The sequence below is a fragment of the Hippopotamus amphibius genome, chromosome 4 (genome assembly GCF_030028045.1).
Source record: "Hippopotamus amphibius kiboko isolate mHipAmp2 chromosome 4, mHipAmp2.hap2, whole genome shotgun sequence".
Classification (NCBI taxonomy): domain Eukaryota; kingdom Metazoa; phylum Chordata; class Mammalia; order Artiodactyla; family Hippopotamidae; genus Hippopotamus; species Hippopotamus amphibius.
Window position 1 is genome coordinate 186,163,431 of NC_080189.1, and position 21,384 is coordinate 186,184,814.

At 41.4% G+C, this 21,384-nt stretch overlaps 1 protein-coding gene across 2 annotated transcripts in view; it reads right to left on the minus strand.

Moving 5' to 3' along the window:
- Positions 1-21,384, minus strand: part of PPP1R13B (protein phosphatase 1 regulatory subunit 13B) — a 90,949-nt gene that overhangs the window by 39,263 nt on the left and 30,302 nt on the right. For both annotated transcript variants that reach the window (XM_057730685.1, XM_057730684.1), the window contains exons 2-4: positions 16,698-16,845; positions 12,005-12,124; positions 5,596-5,672 (exon numbers count right to left, since the gene is read on the minus strand). In XM_057730685.1, coding sequence (XP_057586668.1) covers positions 5,596-5,672; positions 12,005-12,124; positions 16,698-16,845 — 345 coding nt within the window. The remainder of the gene's footprint in view (positions 1-5,595; positions 5,673-12,004; positions 12,125-16,697; positions 16,846-21,384) is intronic.

Here is a 21,384-nt window from a genome sequence, read left to right on the forward strand (position 1 = left end):
ACAGCCAAATAAATACAGTGAAAGACACAATTCATTAACTGAAAAATGTATATTAAGAAATTATCCAGAACACAGTACAAAGAGACAAAGAAAGTGAAAATCTGAACGAGTAATTAAGAATAAAATGAAAGCTATAACATGTTTAATCAAAGTTCCAGAAGAAGAAAAAAGAAAGCATGTGGAAGAAGAAATACTTGTAGAGATAATAGTAGAAATCTTTCCAGATAGGTTGATAGATGCCAATCCTCAGAATCAGTAAGTTCAACAAATCCCAATAGGAGAAACTGAAAGAAATGCAGACCTAGTTCTGCTCAAAACAGAGAATTATTTAATTGTAATTTCATTATATCTCAAAACCACTGAATGACAGTAAAGGGATTTTTTACATCAAAAAATATAAAACCACAAAAGCAGGCTAACAGGAATGGAAATAACAAGAATGTTTGGAAGCTGGAGAGAGAACGGATGAGAAGTAACTGACCTAGCAGATCTGAGACACACTTCAAGAAAGAAGAGGTGGAACTGGATAAACAACCCAGTTACATCACAGAACCTTCAAAAGGCTCAGGAATTGGCAAAACCATGTAACTGGAGAGGGGGGTGAAATGTAAAGCAACTAAAATAAAGCGGACTGAGTGAAAGATATTTAAGAAGCAGTAAAATCCCTAGATCTCCTCCCCAACTCTATGATCTCTCCTACCCTGACAGAAGTCTAGAAGTTTATTCTCTAGACAACTGAAACATCATCTCGCCTGAGAGATGATAGTCCCAGCTGAGTCCTCCGTAACATATGGAAAACAAGGAGACTAAGTGATCATATTACTAAAATGCTTCCAGAAGTAAACACATATACAGTCAACTGATTTGACAAAGGTGCCAAGACAATTCAATGGGGAAAGGATAGTCTTTGCACCGAATGGTGCTGGGATAATTGGATATTCACACGCAAAAGAATAAATTTGGACCCCCTACTTCACACCATATACAACTCAAAATGGAACACAGACCTAAATATAAGAGGTAAAACTATAAAGCTCTCAGACGAAAACATGGGAGAGGGGTGGGGGCAGGATCACTTGGCCTTGGCAACTTAGTGGATGTACAGGAATAAAGCAGAAAGAGACAAAGACTCAACCTGATTGGCTGAGAGAACAGAAAAGAACTATTGATACTTCCAGGACACCTACGATAAATACTTGCTTTCTTTCTGGGAGTCTGGAGTTTTCGTGCTTGCTAGATAAAGGCTGCCTAAAGGAGCAGCTCCCAATAAACTCCAGGCCTCAGGGCTCTGATAAGCTTCCCTGGTGGATGTTTCACACGTGCCACAATTAGCTGCTGGAAGAATTAAGTGCATCCTGTGTGACTCCACTGGGAGAGGACCCTTGGGAGCTTTGCCTGGTTTCTGCAGATGTCACCCCATGTGCCTCTTCCCTTTGACGCTCTTGCTCTGTATCCTCTCACTGGAGGACGTCGCAGCCATGAGTACGACTACATGCTGAGTCCTACTGAGTCCTCCGAGCAAACCACTGATGCTGGGGGTGATCTGGGGACCCCCAATACAGGTATACACAATGAGAATAAATCCATTTGCCTTTATATCATAAAGTTAGACCAGATCTTCAAAATGCTGTTGGAAAAGGAAGTTCCGAATGCTTATGACAGTGTGTGCACATGACCTGGAGGTTCCCAAACCGGCAGGGCAACAGCGCCATACAGGAAGTCTTCCAGGCCCACCTCACACTTACTGAATCACAAGTTCTGCCAGTGGGGTCTGGGCCTTTATTGCTTAGACAACTTGACTCCATGACCTGCAATTTGGGGAGGGCAGAACCTGCCCAGCCTCTTGCCTCAGCAGCTGCCAAAGGGCATGAATCACACCACCTCCGCACCTTGTCTGCTTCCCACCCACATGCTGCTGGGTCTGCCCCTGGCCGCTGCAGCCCACGACAGAAGATGCCAGGTACCCCCAGTCCAACCCAGGGCACACAAAGAAACATTTTTGGAGGAAGATATTTTTAACATCTCATTAACTTTAAAAATGCACATAAAAGTGCTTTGTAGACAGTCAAGTGCTTCACAAAGGTAACGTATTATTAGGCTTAAAAGACAGGTGTGTGTGCCGTAAAACACAGTAACACTTTAGATGTCATGCTTCTGGTACAGTTACACCTCCTCACTAGCTCTCTACCTGCCTCTAATTATAAGCTCACGTAAAGGTTACAAACACAGTTTTAATTTTGGTTTCGCGTTTCAGTTTTGTTGTTCTTGATATGTAAACATCATCTCCATGTTAACAAGAAACAACTTCATCCTGGAAAAGATCACTGACCCATCACGTCAAAACATCGAAACTCACCTTATTACATTACTGGAATCCTTTCCTCCTCAGCCCCTTCGCTTTATCATATACACACACACCCTGCCTCAACACACACAGTCTACTCAATATATTTATTTCCTCTTCCTACAGTGGGTACATGTAACCTGGAGGTCCACAAACCTGGCAGAGCAACAGCCATATGATGAGTTTTCCAGGCCCATCCCAGACTTGCTGAATCAAAAGCTCTGACAAAGGGGCCTGGGCCTTTATTTCTTAAGACTTTCTGAAGCACATATGCCTGACGGAACCCCACAGAGGCTCAAGATTTGGAGTGGACAAGTATGTCAGAAGGCAGGAATAAGAATAGGATTTGTGGGGACTTCCTAGGTGGCACAGAGGTTAAGAATCCACCTGCCAATGCAGGGGACACAGGTTTGATTCCTGCTCCAGGAAGATCCCACATGCTGCGAAGCAACTAAGCTCATGTGCCACAACTATTAAGCCTGTGCTCTAGAGCCTGTGGGCCACAACTATTGAGCCCGTGTGCCGCAAGTACTGAGGCCCATATGCCTAGAGCCCATGCTCTGCAACAAGAGAGGCCACAGCAATGAGGAGCCCACAAGCCACAATGAAGAGTAGCCCCCGCTCTTCACAACTAGAGAAAGCCCACATGCAGCAATGAAGACCCAACACAGCCAATAAATAAATTAATTAATTAAAAAAGAAGAGGAATTGTAGAATGATCTTTAGAAACTGGAGGGTAAGGAAGGAGAATCTTTAATCTTGACATTAGGAATAGTTCTCCTCAAGTGGCACAAGGATTAGGATACTGGAACCAAAAAGAAGAAAATATAATCTAGTATACCACTTGGCTCTACAGTGCATAATATCTGAAAAATCTAAAATAATAAACACCATCAAATTGTTTTTCAACTTTATAACCAATGTATAAACAAAGTATAAAACCCTTAATTATACTTAGATAAAAGTACACAAATATTATCAACCCTGACAACATAAAAGTACAGCTGAAAAAGTTGGAAGGTAGAAGGGAAGGGGAGACGGAGAAAAGGGAGGGGGTGCTAACACCCTCATCTTACAAAGAGGGAGGTCTGGAGACACAGCTTAAAGTTGCTTGCACAAAGAAATAGAGATTTAAGTATATCAACTAAAGTCACAATGGTAGCCAATAAAAGACACAAAATCACAAATCAATAATAGTAAGTTGGAAAGTACAGAAGCAAAGTAACTTGCTCAAATTCAGCTAGTTGGAAAGTTCCGCAGCCAGTGTCTGAATATGGGCCCTCCACACTCCAGACCCGTGTTTTTCACCCGTGTACAACTGTGCCAAGCACTATGGCAGGGATTAACCTGCCCAAGGCTACACACCTAGTGAGCGGCAGAGCCAGAAAAAGCCAGTTTCTCTAGCCTGAAAATTGTTTGGAAAAGTTATTACTAAAATTTCCAGAAAAGACCATGGTGAAAAGTCCTCTCATTCATTCACCCATTCATTTCTGCTCATTCTTTTACCATGCATTTCTTAAAAAGAACCCTTCTACTTAGAAAACTTCCTCACTTATAATCAATGGTAGGCCTATTCTCCAACTCTATACCGTATGATAAAGGAAGCTCTCTCTCCTGGAGACACCTATGAAGACTTCAACCCACCAGCCACTCTGTCTTTTAAAACCTGACAGAAGGGGACTTCCTAGGTGGTGCAGTGGGTTAGAATCCGCCTGCCAATGCAGGGGACACGGGTTCAATCCCTGCCCCAGGAAGATACCACATGCCGCAGAGCAACTAAGCCCGTGCGCCACAACTATTGAGCCTGCACTCTAGAGCCCGTGAGCCACAACTATTGAGCCCATGTGCCGCAACTACGGAAGCCCATGTGCCGCAACTACTGAAGCCCACGTGCCTAGAGCCCGTGCTCTGCAACAAGAGAGGCCACCACAATGAGAAGCCCACGCACCACAACGCACCACAACGAAGAGTAGCCCCCGCTCGCCGCAACTAGAGAAAGCCCGTGTGCAGCAATGGAGACCCAACACAGCCAATAAAATAAATTAATTAAAAAAAACAAAAAACAAAAACCTGACAGAAGGATCAAGACATCAACACTGAAGATACAAAGCAAGTCTGCCTGCCTGTCTCTTAGTCTAGAGACGAGACCATCTGCTTCCAGGGGACAGGCCATTGTCATGAGCACAGAGGCATGCAGCTGTTGCTCTAGGACATGCTGTGGGCTGCAACAAGTAAAGGGCATGGAGGGCACTGCTCTGCTTGAGACCATCCAGTGCACAGGCCACAGTGTGGACTGATAAAACCATTACCATTCAGTGACTGCCGCTTTAAAACTTCATAAAAATGTTTGAAATAGTCAACAGAAATGACAATTTCTACTGTGAAAATAAAGGGAAACCTCAGAAAAATAGAGTCAGGAGGCCACAATGGGGAGCTCTCACACACATACCACTAGATATTGGTGCAGATCCCAAAAGGAAGAGACGTACTGCGCTTCCCTAGAGGAAGTAACATCACTCTACCACCACCAGCAGCAGGAAGGACGACCTCCTCCTTGCCTGGCAACAACTCAGCCGATGAAAAGCCACCATACTTCAAACTCACAGTTTCTTCCAACAGACTTTTAGTTGGTAACAGCCCCTCCCAACTCCCCTTCTCCTCTAGAAAAGAGTTTCCCCTTGTTTTAGGAGTGGCATGTGGTTGTCCATAGCTACGTGTCCTGAAATGCAATTCTTTGCTGTTCTCAAATAAACTTGTTTTGCTGGTATAATAATTGGCTGTTTTATTGTTTTAGGTTAGCACTACCCCAAAAATAATTCTTTAAGAACAAATTATAGGGACTTCCCTGGTGGTGCAGTGGTTAAGAATCTACCTGCCAATGCAGGGGACACGGGTTCAATCTCTGCTCCAGGAAGATCCCACATGCCGAGGAGCAACTAAGCCCATGCGCCACAATTACTGAGCCTGCGCTCTAGAGCGAGTGAGCCACAACTATTGAGCCCATGTGCCACAGCTACTGAAGCCCACGTGCCTAGAGCCCGTGCTCCACAACAAGAAAAGCTACCGGAATGAGGAGTCTGCACATCACAATGAAGAGCAGCCCCTGCTCGCCGCAACTAGAGGAAGCCCACGTGCAGGAATGAAGACCCAATGCAGCCAGTAAATAAATAAACAAAATAAATTATAACCCAACTTCAATAGTACCTATAAAAAGCAATTAGAAATTTTCAACTTAATTCACCATTACTTACCCCATTTTCAGCCCGTTTTTCTCCAGGTACATTTATTACATTTCTCTGAGTTCGCTGCTCTTGGGTCTGACGGCCACCTAGAGAAATGAGAGGGCCACACTTACTAAAAGACATACTAGAAAAACAATATTTTATCATTTCTTCACTTGTTCAAATATTTATTGAACACAAGTATAAAATACCAGGCTGGACAACTCAAAAATTAGTACAGTTTAAAAATTTTAGGGCTTCCCAGGTGGCGCAGTAGTTAAGAAACCGCCTGCCAATGCAGGGGACACGGGTTCGATTCCCTGGTCTGGGAAGATCCCACATGCCTTGGAGCAAACTAAGCCTGTGTGCCACAACTACTGAGCCTGAGCTCTAGAGCCCACAAGCCACAACTACTGAGCCCATGTGCCACAACTACTGAAGCCTGTGCGCCTAGAGTCTGTACTCTGCAACAGGAGAAGCCACCATAATGAGAAGCCTGTGTACTGCAACAAGGAGTAGCCCCTGCTCACAATAAGAGAAAGCCTGTGTGCAGCAATGAAGACCCAATGCAGCTGATAAAATAATAAAATATATAAAAAAAAGAAAGAAAAAATGTTTTACAATCAACCTGTAAACAAAGTTGTTTAAATGAAAATTTTTTCTAATATTCTATTTCAGAATCATGAAACTGATTTATATCAAGAAGTTTCTAACACTTAAAAATGGTCAAGATGGGACTTCCCTGGTGATCCAGTGGTTAAGTCTCTGCATTCCCAATGCAGGGGGCCCAGGTTCGATCCCTGGTCAGGGAACTAGATCCTGCATGCCACAACCAAGATCTCGCATAGCCAAATTAATTAATAAATAAATATAAAAAAAAATGATCAAGATGGTAAATTTTATGTTATGTGTATTTTACCACTATTAATTTTTATTAAAAATTAAAGCTTTTATTATTTTAGAAGAGACTAAAATAATGGCCTACATGGGAAAAGAATCTAAAAAAGAGTGGATATATGTATATGCACAACTGATTCACTGCTGTACACCTGAAACACAACATTGTAAATCAAGCATACTCCAATAAAAATTTTTAAAAAAAGAGAGACTAAAATAGACTAGAACTTATGATATCCAGTAATGAAAAAAAAATGACGTACAAAACTGATCTTCACTAATAGGGTTAAAAATGAGATGAGACACTATCTTCTGAATTCTTCTTTGTTCAAAAAAAATTGTTTTTTAATTTTAAGGGCTTCAAATTTAAACTGGAAATATTCTCCTTAAGTCCTGTCATATTTTTAGAGCAAAATAAAGTGAGCCGCACAGTGGTACTTCGTACCATGTGAATCTGATGTCATATAAATTACTGTCTGTGCTGAATGCTTCCTCCTACTTCACTCATCTCTCCAGCTTTTACTTGATGCTATTCTGAGAATTATCACTCCCCGAGCCTGCTTTATTACCCAGAACAAGTGACTTCAACAGGTCATGGACCTAATGCTAAAAAAAGAAGCCCCCCAAAAACAGAAAAACATTTTTCTTCTACTTCTTTCCTGCTACTTTGAAAATTTTGAAGAAAAATGATATTATGGAAGTACTGCTTCACCTTAAACCATAAGAGTGATATCACCCCAAGGCAGCGAAGACTGGTTCTTAGAAAATTAAAAAATCCTATCCTTTTTATGTATAAAGCAAAGCCACCGGGTACACAAACAGATAACAATACATCTGATGGGGGAGGACAGGGGCAAGTAAGAACGTGACATCCAGTAAAGGGCCAGTAAAGGGCCCTTAGGGAGGCAATAATGAAGGAGGAGGTTAAACAAAGGGGGAAGACAGAGCACGAGACCAGACACAGTCGCGTAACATACAACAGCCAGTTCATCAAAGCCACTTTACCTTCTGTCAGCAGAAATCATGCATACACATCCTAGACTAGCCTCCATCAGTTTACAGGGCAAGCTGAATTCTTAGTTATTAGTATTTTTAAGAAATAAGGTACTTGGATTAATTTAATATTCTACAATTGCTACCTCTAACGAACCATCAAATTAGAATACTATAAAACACGCAACATTGAAATTATATCAAGTGCCACTTAATCTTTGATGGTAAAGAAAAGACTTGATGATCTTGAATTCTGGAGTCAGAAAATAATAAGAGCTGATATTTAGTGAGCACTTCACCAGGACACCTCATTAACGGCCACCACAACCCTACGTACCCTGCACATAAGGAAACAGAGGCACAGGGATGTGAAGTCACTTGCCCATGGCCCACACTGAGTAAGCAGCAGGGTCGGTGCTGAACCCAGGCAGCCTCACTCCAAACTCCATCACACCAGCTCCCAGATTCTAGCTTATGCTCTGCACATGACCTGCATCGAGTTACTTTACACACTAAGCTTATGTTCCCCCGGCTGTACTCAGTGATTGAAGTAAACGTCCTCCACACTCTCCTCTAGCTTCCATATACAGACTTCCTACTCTTTTAGGTGGGGGATGTCCTTTGCTTCTTGTTATACCTTACAGTTCTACTGACAATAAACACTCAAACGTAACTCCTTTTAAACAATACATATCAGTGACAACTGGCTTGTCCTCAGCTCTGTGGGGAGTGGAGAGGAAACATGAGTCGGACCTTCATATCTGGCTGCTTAGAATACAAGCTGGAGGAGGAGTTCAGTGAACAGAAACAAAACGGAACAGAACACTTACTGAGAGCTGTTCTACCTGTCACCTTTCTTCTTGAGTTCTGAGAGAGGTAGAACACGCAGAAGCACAGGCAGAGGGAAAAGGGCAGAGGGTAAGGCATGACAGCTGGAGGAAGACGGAATTCTGAGTTAGGGCATGATAGGGAATGAATACACAACAAACAATGTGGTAGAAGAGAGAAAGAAGAGACAGTGAAGTTGAGGAGATTGGCAGGGTCCCATTACAAATGCCATGAAAGCTAAGCTGAGGGGGTTTAAATAGGGAAGCAGGGATTTAGCTGAAAGTTGTGAAAAGTGATGAAAGTCACGTATTGGATTTGGTTCTTCCAATCCTGACTGATCCTGTGTACCTGCCCAGGGCGAGAAAGGTGTACTCTCTGTCACCACTCCCCTCAGAGCCTCCTTCATCCTGGTCCCCTGCCTCCAACGCACCAGCTCTGCACTCTCCCCTCCAGGTCTGACTCCCTCTTCAAGGTCCTCGTCTCAAGTGCCACCTCCTCATCTCCTTAACACCACAAAGCTCAACACATACCACTCGTCTCATGTGTACTTGCCACGTCAGCACAACGAGACCGAGCAGCACCCACTGTGACAATGAAGGTCAACTGGAAGGTCAGTGCTGTCTCCTCCTCGTGACTCCAGACAGTTCTCTCAAGTATCCCTAACACTTCCAGACTTACAGAGTGAGAATAAAGTAAGACCTTCCCCCCCCGGCCCCCCCACCCTCAGACAGTAAGGGTTATGTCCACATATTATATTGATTAAGGTAAAATATAATTGGGATTGTCATATATACATTACTAATAAGAAAAGAAATATCAAACTATACACTTTAAATATATGCAGTTTATTGTATGTCAATTATATCTCAATAAAAGTCCTTTAAAAAAAAAGTAAAATATAACACTTTTAATTTAAGTATAGCCAGGAGAGGGAGGGTAAAAATATTTGGAGTGCTCAAGTAGAGAGTTAAAGTAACTTCTTAGCACTAAGTTAGTGCTAAGTAACTTCTTAGTTACTTCTAAGTTAAAGTAACTTCTTAGCTTTAACTGACAGCTAGGTTAATCACCCTCCTGAGGAGGAGTCTACCCAGGGGGCAGGGCCCTTTTCTACGGTAAAAGCGGATGACAAGCTAGGCCTGGAGCCTTGGTCTCCTGACTCCAGATGATCAGCAGCCAATGGAATAAGAACCAGAAGTAATGACGCATTGTGAAAACCAGCATGATATTTACAGCTCTGCAAAGATGATTTCAAAGCAGATAGTAGTTCATCCTAGAGGCAAAATGTCCTTTAATTAAAAATACAAATAAGGACTTCCCTGGTGATCCAGTGGTTAAGACTCTGCGTTTCCAATGAAGAAGACGCCAGTCTGATCCCTGGTCAGGGAACTAAGATCCCACAAGCTGCTTGACATGGCAAAAAAAACAAAAAACAACAACAAAAACCAAAACAAAGAGGGATGACTTGCAATGAAAGAATCTTCTTTTTACAAAAGGATGTCCTTTCACTGTTTTTTTTTTTTTTTTTTAAATACCAGAAGTAATCCACAATCACTGTTAAATAACAAAGGTTTCCTTCTTAACTGTAAGTGTATATGCTTTCCGGAAAAAAAAAATTCCCTTATTTTGTTTAAATTTTAATTCAAAAATAAGTAGTTTATGGGAAATTGGGATTGACATACACACCCTACTATATGTAAAATATATAACTAATAAGGATCTACTGTATAGGGACTTCCCTGGTGGTGCAGTGGTTAAGAATCCGCCTGCCAATGCAGGGGACACAGGTTTGATCCATGGTCTGGGAAGATTCCACATGCCTTGGAGCAATTAAGCCCATATGCCACAACTACTGAGCCTGCACTCTAGAGCCCGTGAGCCACAACTACTGAAGCCCGTGGGCCTAGAGCCCGTGCTCCGCAACAAAAGCCACTGGGATGAGGAGCCAGCACACTGCAACAAAGAGTAGCCCCCGCTCGCTGCAACTAGAGAAAGCCCTCGAGCAGCAACAAAGACCCAATGCAGCCAATAAATTAAATTTAAAATAAGAGGGATCTACTGTGTAGCACAGGGAACTCTATTCAACACTCTGTAATGGCCTATATGGGAAAAGGATCTAATAAAGAGTGGATATATGTATATGTATAGCTGATTCACTTTGCTGTACACCTGAAACTAACACAACATTGTAAATCAACTATACTCCATTAAACGCTTTCTTAAAGTAGTATACTCCCATGGTTCAAAATTCAAAAGGAACAAAAAGATATAAATGACCAATTTTCCCTCCCTCTTTCCCCTGCCCAGCAGCCTTCCCCCCAGCTAGCCATGTTATCTTATCATTCTAAAGATACTTCATACACACAAGCCAACACAGAACACGTCATTACCTTTCACCTCTGCTACACAGGTGGCAGCACGTGTGCACACTGTGGTTCAGGTGACAAGTGCAGGAGGCAGTTTGCGACAGAGCACAGAGGAGATATACCCCAGCTTCTTCAGCCGACCCACCCTGGCAGCACGGAAGGCTGCTCCTACCAGCAGTGCCCGTGAGTAACACTGTGTATATGTTGTTTTGTATGTGTGCAGACACAGCTTTAGGATAAATTTGCAAAAGTGAGATTGCTAGGTAAAAGGTTTTGTGCTTTTGGAAGCTTAACAGATAATGCCAAGTGCCCTCTGCAGAAGCTGCCAACCACGTGGAAAGCTGCCTGTTTCTCAGCATCCCTGCCAACACTGTGTTATTAAATGTTCTAATCTTTGCTGACGTGACAGGTGAAACAGATAATCTCAGTGTTTTCCTTGTATTTCATTTATTAGGAGTAAGGCAGAACATCTTTTCCTATATTTCTGGGCCATACATATTTCCTTTTCTGAAAACTGCATGTTTGTATATTTTGCCCATTTTTTTTTTTACTGTTTTTTTTTTCCTTATCATTTTACATAAAGGAAATTAGCCCTTTGTACCATGAGCTATAAATGCTGTTTCCCAGTTTATAATTTGTCTTTTGACTTTGCTTTAGGCTGGTTGTTGCCGTGCAGACATTTTTTTGGTTCTTGTTTTTTGTTGTTTTCTTTAATAATTCCATTTGTGTTTTCTGTTATGGTTTAGAGTTACACTTAGGTCTTGTTCCGCTTTGTTTTTGGTTTTGGGGTTTTTTTTTTTGGCCGTGCCGTGCGGCTTGAGGGATCTCAGTTCTCTGACCAGGGACTGAACCCAGGCTGCGGCAGTGAAAGCCTGGAATTCTAACCACTAGGCAACCAGGGAACTCCCCATTTAAGTCTCGTTCTTGTTTTTCTCTCTTCATATACATATATGTATACACACACACACACACAATATAAATATATAAATAAATATATTTCCCAGAATTTTTATGATCCTTTCATGGTTTCATTTATTCTTAAAATCTAAAGATTTCACCCATGTGATATTTATCAAAACCAGTCCCTTTCAACAGCAGGTCCCCTCACATGTTTCAGGGCCTTATGTGACTGACTCAGGATTCTGAGGAGGAGGCAAGGGCTGGGACCCTGTAAGAATGAACTAATCAAAAACTGCAATAACAGAGGTCAAAAAAAACCGTGAGATACCAACTCTCCCTCTCACCGCTTGTGAGACAAGGGGGGGAAATCATGTGAATAGTTCATTTTAATATTTATTCCTATTTTTCTTGAATTTTTATAGCAAAAATTAACAAATGGGGGAAAAGCACTTATCTACCTTGTTCACTGCTCTCAGCTGGGGAATCTTCATGTCGAAGGAAAAATTTCACTTCTTCCCTTCGTGGCCCCCACTTCTGAAGATGCTCGTACATCATGTAATCAAAAGGTATGGGGCGCTCTAGGAAGACAAACAAGCAGACAGGCAACCTTACTTTTCCCAGAAACAGACCAATGACTCCCACCAGCAGTAAACAATGAAAGTAATTTTAAATAAATGTACACATATATATTAGAATTCAAGGATATTACAAGCACTAAATTTTAACTTTAATGAAATAAAATCAAGACTATGAACGGGAAATAATTTAGGTAACATATAAACACAAAGAAGTAACTGTAAAAGCGATGCTGCAACATTAAATGGGGAACACTGAAAAAAATGTCCTTTAGCGTATTTATCACGGAGCAGCGTACTTCCCACTCTTTCAAAGAAACACAGTAACAAATTGGCCGAATCTTGTCATTCATTAAAATGTTACAGATGGCAATCAGATGTACACAGGCTGGACAACCGCACGCCCTGGCAGCACAGCTAGCCCACACGAGCCCCTGGACGGGAATGTGCACAGCAGCAATGTCCACAGTAGCCAAAAAGTGGGAACGACCCAGATGTTCATTAGCTGAGGAAAGGATAAATAAATTGTATATCATACAATGGATGTTTGCAGCCAAAGAAAAGGAATTCAGTATTGATGCATGCTACAACATGGATGAATCTTGAAAACATGCTAAGTGAATAAAGTCAGATCAAAAAGTCACATATGATCCGATTTATAGGAGGTACCTAGAATAGCCAAATACATAGAGCCAGAAAGTAATACAGTGGTTGCCAGAGGCTGGGGGAGGAAGAAATGGAGAGGTACAGAGTTTGGAGATGGCTGTACAATACCACGAATGTCCTAAAAACCATGAAGTTGTACACTAAAATGGGGATTTTTATGCTATGTGAATTATATCTCAATTTGAAGGGAAAAAAAGGAACTCTTGAATGCTCCCAGTGCTGCTTGTGCTTGAAAGTGAGAAGGGTTATCAGCAAGTTGCGAGGCTTAGAAAACGGCCTGACCTGGGAGAGAAGCGAGACAAAACCGAATAGCATTTTCCCTCCTTTCAACACAAGGGCACGACGGGGTGAGAGACTCCTCCTGCTCAGTCTGAGAACACAACAGCCAGTCAAGAGAAAGAACTGTGCGAGCTGTAGCCTCATCGTACACTCAAGGTGTGATTTACTGCTCGGCCCTAGATAAGTGCCAGACTTCATGAGGAAGAAAACCCCACCATGCGCAGAAATGCAACACACATTGTGCTGCTGCTGTATCATCTTCCTACATGTGTAGGCAAGCTTTGTCTTATTCAACAAACATCAAGGACAAGGACATAAATCGTCTCACCTCAGCTGAAAATGAAATCTGTGTGTGCTTAGTTCAACTCTGAACTGAGTATTTGCATAGCAAAAAGCAAGCACAAATTGAACACTAAAGATGTATTATCATTCCACATTTTTAGTTGAGAGTAACACTCTGTATGGATATAGGCCTATAAAAAAGATTTTTAAAAACATGTATATTTTAATTTTATAGCTGTGAGGCCCATGTTGAAGACTCAGTTTTACATAAAATTGCATCTTAGGCTTACAAATTTTTTTCACATTAATTAAAATCAATTTACAATCTTCACTTAAATCTATCAAGCCTGAGCATAACTTTATAAAGTTAAAAATTCAATTTTGCCTTAAGCCAGTTGTTTTTAAAAAAATTGTTTCCCTTTATAAATAAAAAAAATTTTAAGATTAACTTCAAGAAAAACAAGCTAAGCTTCACTACCTTTTCTAAATATGAAAGACTAAAGTGTTATTTCTGTTTTAAAGTGAAAACAAAACTACTCCACATGTATCATGTGATATTAATAGCATACTATACCTCATTAGCATCTTATGTAATGGAGACATCTATGATAAGACGTTCAGGCATTCCTGGGTAAGGCAAAAAGAAAATCGAGTAGGAAATATCACAAAAAGAAAAACCGAAGGTCCTACCTACACTCCTGATTTGCGTTAGAGCTGACACCCTGTGTGAGGAAGGGACAGGCTAAGAAGCTGGCCAGATTAACACACTGTCAGGGGCTGGCTTGTGCCCTCTCACACACAAATCCACATGCTGAAGTCCTAACCCCTAGTCCTTCAGAATATGACCTTATTTGGAGACAGGATCTTTAAAGAAGTAATAAGTTAAAATGAGGTCATCAGGGTGGGCCCTAGTCCAAATGTCTGGTGTCCCTTTAAGAAGAGATTAGGACATAGACACACACAGAGGGAAGGCCATGTCTACAAGGACACAGGGAGAAGACTGCCGTCTACAAGCCCAGGAGAGAGGCCTTAGGAGAAACCAACCTTGCTGACACCTTGATCTCATACCTCTTGCCTCCAGAACTGCAAAATGATAAATTTCTCTTATTTAAGCCACCCAGTTGTGGTACTTTGTTATGGCGGCCTGAGCAAACTAACACACAGATCCACAGAGAAATATCCTCAAAAGCACTGACAATTACACTGGAGTACTATGTTCATGAATACTGATGACATGAGGATACCATGTGCTATGGATGAAGTAATTTTTATGCAAAGGTTCTCCAAAATCTGAAAATTACTGTAAGCGTTCCTCTGGGGTAAAAGGATTGAGAAAGGCTGTGCTTTTTCCCCTTCCTCTGAATCTCATCTACCACCATCTCTTCAAAACCTCGCTTTGCTGCTCTAATTTACTCAGATTTAAGTGTTACTCAGGGCCTACGATGAGCACTAGGCTGGGCACTGGGGGTATGACGGTGAAGAAACACGTCCCTGCTTCAGGAATTTCAGTCTGATGAGAGAGAGAGAGATGAAAGCTACTATATTATGTTTTGATAAATAAAATGACAGTGTTGAAGCAAAGGGGAGAGACACTTAACACCCTCTGAGATTCGAGGAAGGAATGAGAGGCAAAGGTGGGTGGGTGCTAAGGACTGCTCCAGACAATGGGAGCAGTGGCTGTGACCCCCCTGTGCTCCAAGGAGGCAGGTCTCGTTCCTGATGAGGTAAGACCACGGGTTATGATTTCAGATGGCCTTGGAGCCAAGGAGAGCACCAACTGAATGACTCACGAGGGAGATTAGCATCCTCAAGCGGCCAGGGACTGCTAGGGCTCTCCCAGGCTAATGTAAGAGGCAGATAAGGAACAAGAAGTGACCACAAGCCACAAAGAGCAAGAGTGCTAAGAGGCTGGAGAAGAGCAAACAATGATGGAACGCCCAGGCTCTAACATCAGTCCTCTAAAAACTACAATTACTTAACCTGCCTCTTCCTGTAGCTGTTATCAGACTAATAACTGAGGACCTGGCCTCTTACCTCTACTTGAGTAACAGTCCACCATTTATCAAAGTCAAGTTTCTCTCAATGTATCCTTAAAGTTTTTACTCTGTATTTGAAGGATAACATTAAAAGCACAAGACTTTGGAAGAAAATATTTATAAATCATAATAAGGGACTAAGTCCCTAATAAGGGACTTGTAACTAGAATACATAAAGAACCCTTACTGGGGATGTAACGTACAGTGTGATGACCAGCGTTAATAATACGTATTGCATATTTGAAGTTGCTAAGAGAGCAGATCTTAAAAGTTCTCATCACAAGAAAAAATATTCTGTAACTATGTACGGTAGTGGATGCTAACTAGAGTTACTGTGGTGATCATTTCACAATATATGCAAACATCAAATCATTATGTGGTACATTTCAAAATAATATAATGTTGTACGTCAATTATACCTCAATTAAAAATTATTTTTAAAAAGTATAAGAATTCACCAATTATCCCTAAGTGTCCTTTAAACAGGTCCATCTGGACGTCCACCTCAAATGCAACATGTCCTAAATGACCACTCTCGTGCTTCTTGACACAGGCCCGTGTATGCACACAGTCACCTCTTTCCACACGCTGCGTGAAGGCCGCCCCCTCTGCTGGAGAGGGAGACCTTGCCAGTCTGGTCCCCACCCTCCCGGGCCTCCTTCTCTCAGTGCTGTCTGGGGAGCATACCTTGTGCATACTCTTCTCTTGTCCTGCCTTCACACTGCTTCCCTCGCCTAGTACATCCTCCGTTAGAGTCCATGTTATTTTACAGACTTTTCTGTATTCAGTAATTGTTTCACCTACACTGATCTTCTCTGCCCAGCTAGTGGACAAATCATTAAATGTAAGAGCCAGCAATGACTCTTCTTGGTAATAAACAAATATTTACTAAGTGCTTACTATTTAAAAGGTTTTGTACACAGGGGAACACGATAATGTTTCTGTCTTCATCAAGTTATCTTAGGAAAAAGAAAAGCAGGTGAACAACCTGACATGCAACAAACAAAACACTGTAAGGTCTCAGCGGTCAGAGAACTCTAGTTTGGTCAGGAGTGATGTCAGAAAGCCTTCACACAAAAGCTGGACCCGCCTTCCCAGCTTGTTCCAGACGGCTACAGTGAGGGTCAAATCACATAACACCCCTTTTTGCAAACAGCATTTATAACATCCTATCCCCATGTGATAAAACAGCTTTTACTTTAATTACCCAATTCCTTATTATCTCAGACAACAAAGAACCAGAAACAATATTCTGCATTCACTAAACATTGGATTTCACGTACTTAGTCATCTTTACAGAGCCTAATACATACCATTTCCCCTCCACACTTCGGCTAAGTGGCAACTGCCTTCTCCAGGTTCCTTGCAAAATTCTACAACATCCCGACATGTTGTTTCTGGTGTTATAGGAACTTCTGTTAAAATCTGTTCATTGTTGCTTAAGAACACGGTTAATATCATCTGCAAGAGAAAACATTAAAGCTACAACTTAGAGTTATCAATCAATAAAGAGATTAATCTGTAAATTAAAATTGATCCCCCCATCTCCCCACTCCCCCCTACATCACTCCCCCCTGCCAAAATGCTTACAGGACAGGTTAAGCTGATTCTAAAGTTCATGTAGAAAAATTAAAATGTAAGACAAGTCAGGAAAATGCCAAAAGAGGAGTATTAGAAGGGAACTAGCACTAGTAGATATTATAAAGCCTCAAAACAGTAATGGCACCAGCACATAAATAGATAAATGGGACGAGTTATGAAGTCCAGAAACAGAAAATGATAAATGATGAATGAGGTATCTCAAAACTGAGAAGGAAGAAGACTGTATAGTGAATGATGCTTGAACAATTAAAATACCCATCTGGAAAAAAAATGAATTCACACTGCACATCATATGCAGACATAAGTTCCTAATAGATCAAATATTTAGATATAAATCACAATACTAAAAATCCAAGACTAAAACTGGGTAAATTTCGTTTTATAACCTTGGAGTACAGAGCCTTATTTTAACTATGACTCAGAAATCAGACATCATAAGAAAAGATATATTCAAGTAATTACAAGGATCTTTTACAAAGCAAAAAAGACAAACTAGAGAAAAATATTTGCAACTCATATTACGTATAAAAAGCCAATCTCCTCAATATATAAAGGACTCCCAAAAATTGGTACCAGAAAGACCAAAAATCCAATTTATTTTTTAAAACTGGATGAAGAAACAATATATCACAGTAAAAGAAATTAAATTGGTCCTTAAATGAAGGTACATTACAATGCATTTGAAAAATTAAAAAAAAAAATTGTCCATCATTATTTTTAAAAAATCTTTAAAAAACCCTACCACTTTGATCCAAGAATTCAAGAAATCGTATTGGAAGGGATTTTTTAAACACGTTACTCCTAAAGTAAAATTTAAACCAAAGAGTTTCTTTAATCAGACAGTATTAGAAAATATTTATTTAATCTTTGATTAGGAACTTCCCTGGTGGCACAGTGGTTAAGGATCCGCCTTGCCAATGCAGAGGACATGGGTTCGAACCCTGATCCGGGAAGATCCCACTTGCCACAGAGCAACTAAGCCTGTGCACCACAACTACTGAGCCTGTGCTCTAGAGCCCAAGCACCCCAACCATTGAGCCCGCTGAGCTCCACAACTTGAGCCCATGTGCCACAACTACTGAAGCCCACGCACCTAGAGCCCAGGCTCTGCAACAAGAGAAGCCACTGTAATGGGAACCCCACGCACCACAACAAAGTGTAGCTCCTGCTCACTGCAACTAGGGAAAGCCCACGCGTAGCAACGAAGACTCAACACAGCCAATAAATAAATAAATTTATTTTTTAAAATATCTGATTAAAGTCAGAATCAAAATCTGCATCTGTCCCAAAATTCTCTCAAAATCTTGGCTGTCAACTAAGTATTTCAGTTCACTGTTAAAACATTTTTTTCTTGGGACTTCTCTGGTGGCACAGTGGTAAAGTATCCACCTGCCAATGCAGAGGACACGGGTTTGATCCCTGGTCCAGGAAGATCCCACATGCCACAGAGCAACTAAATCCACGTGCCACAACTACTGAGCCTGTGCTCTACAGCCCATGAGCCACAACTATTGAGGCCACGAGCCACAAGTGCTGAAGCCTGTGTGCCTAGAGCCTGTGTTCCACAACAAGAGAAGCCACTGCAATGAGAAGGCCACACAACACAGTGAAGCCCCTGCTTGCCGCAACTAGAGAAAGCCTGTGCGCAGTAACAAAGACCCAACACAGCCAATAAACAAATAAATATAAAAAATATTTTTTTCTTAGAAGTGCCCTAAATTCCTACATTTTGAGATTAAACATCTTTATACTGATGGCCAGATATTAGATTACCAAAACTAGTAACAGTTATGAACTGTTTCCTTGCCACCAATCTCCCTTCACTCCAACCTAACCCCTTCACTGTCGCCAGCTCATTTCCTAAATGTAAATCAAGTGAAGTCATTCCCTTGCTTAAAATATTCAGGAGCCCTGCACTTCTAATAGCAATCCTTCCCAAAACATTTCTTCTGGTTTATAAACAGGAAACTGGTTTCTTTACTGAGCACTTGTGAATCTCTTACCACCCCCCACCCCACCCCCCTGAGACCCTTGTGAGGCTTGGATTTCCACAGAATACCCTCTGAGAAAGCCTAGACTACAGGATAAACTGCAAACTCCTATCACGGGAAACAGATTCCTCACAACCTTCCTGCCTTCCAGCCCTAGCGTCTTCCCCCACCGAACCTTGTTTCCTCAAACTCCAGTCACGTTCTCTCAGGCCACTGTCCCTCTGCCCCAGTGCCCTTTCTGTTAGCCTGTAAAGTCCTGTTCACCCTTCAAAACTCAACTCATATGCTACCACCTTTGCAAAACCTCCCTTCACCACCTCCTCTCACCAGGGAGGCTACATGCTCCTTCCTTTGTGATCCAGTAGCTCCTCACACACATCTTTATTACATCACAGCACTAACCTGTTTCCTTCTCTCACTAGGCTCCATGTGCCTCCAAGCAATTCACTTTTGAATCTTTCATTCCCAGTGCCTGATCAGTATCTGATGTATGGGAGGCACCGTGAAATCTGGTCAACTCCGCGAGTGACACACAAAATATAAATACCACAGAACTGAGGAAACACTGCACGTGATCTGAGTAAGATACATCCAGTCTGTTCAATAAACAAGCATTTTTCCTTCAGTTCTTCTAGGATATTATAAACACATTTCTATTTTATAAGAAAAAAATCAGTTATTGCTGCTCACTAACCTACAGAGGAATTTATTTTTTAAAAGTTGGGGGTCTTTTAAATACTAACATAAATGGCCTAGAATCTATAGAACCTGGAATAAAATAGGTAATTCCTGGATCCAGTGCAAGCAAATCCAGAACTGAAGGGCCTTAATGCTATACCAGTTTCCCCAGAACTGGAATGTACTTTTATTCTTATTTGCACATTTATTTTACACTTCTAACAGTAAACATTTTCCCATGTGATCTCACAGCCTATGCTTTTTTTCAAAAAAAAAGTTTTTTATTTGGCTGCAGCAGGTCTTCGTTGCAGCACATGGGATCTAGTTCCCTGACCAGGGATCGAACCCAGGCCGCCTGCATTGGGAGTGCGGAGCCTTAGCCACTGGACCACCAGGGAAGTCCCCTCATAGCCTATGCTTTTCAAGATTTAATCATATATTTTCCCAAACCACAGTTTATAAATCAAAATTTCAAATCAGTGAAAATATTTTTAAAAATTATCTTCTCTTTAAGTGCTGTAACTACAGCTCACTAATAACCAGGAGAGGGCCCTGTTTCCCTCAGTTCTTCAGCCTTCTCATTCCTCACCCTGTACCCCTTGTGCCTACTACAGGATCCATGCTTTGTTCTCCATACTGTGAGCTAGTGAAGGTTCACACAACCATCTGCTTCTGGAAGCCGGGCCTTTGGCCAGAACCAGTCTTGCGTGCTCACCACCCACCACGGGCATACACTGGTATCTGTAAGGCACAGCTTGTGCTTCTCTGCTCAGAAAGCAGAATTCTTTAGGAACCTGTTGTCAGAATGAATGATGGCATGACACTCTTTGGGGACACTTTTTAAATTACCAAGACATTATTAGTTCATGAATAAGTTCAACATTATGGGGGAAGGGGAGGAGAGGAAGAATGGCAGAGTTGTGAGTCTGAACATTTATTTTTAAAAGCTAAGAACTCCCAGACAACTTACCCCAAAATCACTACACATCACTTCAGTTTTTAATTCTATTTTATAGTCTTTAGTAAATCCTATCTTTCCTAATCTTAGCAAAATCCATTTCCCCTAATCTCTACTACTCAATCAAAGGTAATTTCATTATAATCATTACAGATTTAAAAGCTTTCGAGATAAATTAAGCTGGCATTGACCTGGATGGCACATACTTCCCTAAAGCATCCCCTAAAATTAGAGCTGAAAAGGCATGGGACTGCTACAATTATTCTAGCAAGTTTGCCTTAGATTAAAAAAAACTGAAGAATCTCCAACACAAATGTATGTATTAATCCTAGGTGCACATTAAAAAACTCTCTTTGAAATCACAATGTATCTTGCAATTGGCAGCATGTGACAACCTAACGGGTAGTGCTGTTTTTTTTCTTAATAATATGTATAGAGATGAAACCCAATAGGGTTAAGGATTAAGAAGACAAAGAAAACAAAGAAAGGGACTTCCCTGATGGTCCAGTGACTAAGACTCTGTGCTCCCAATGCAGGGGGCCTGGGTTCAATCCCTGGTCAAGGAGCTAGATCCCACATGCTGCAACTAAAGACCCCACATGCCACAACTAAAGATTCTGCATGCTGCAACTAAAAAAAGATCCTGCATGCCACAACTAAGACCCAATGTAGGTAGGTAAGTAGGTAGATAGATAGGTAGATAGTAACAAAAGAAAACAAAGAAAAAAAGAAGTTAACGTTTATTCTTCCTAGAAAATAAAAGATCTGGTT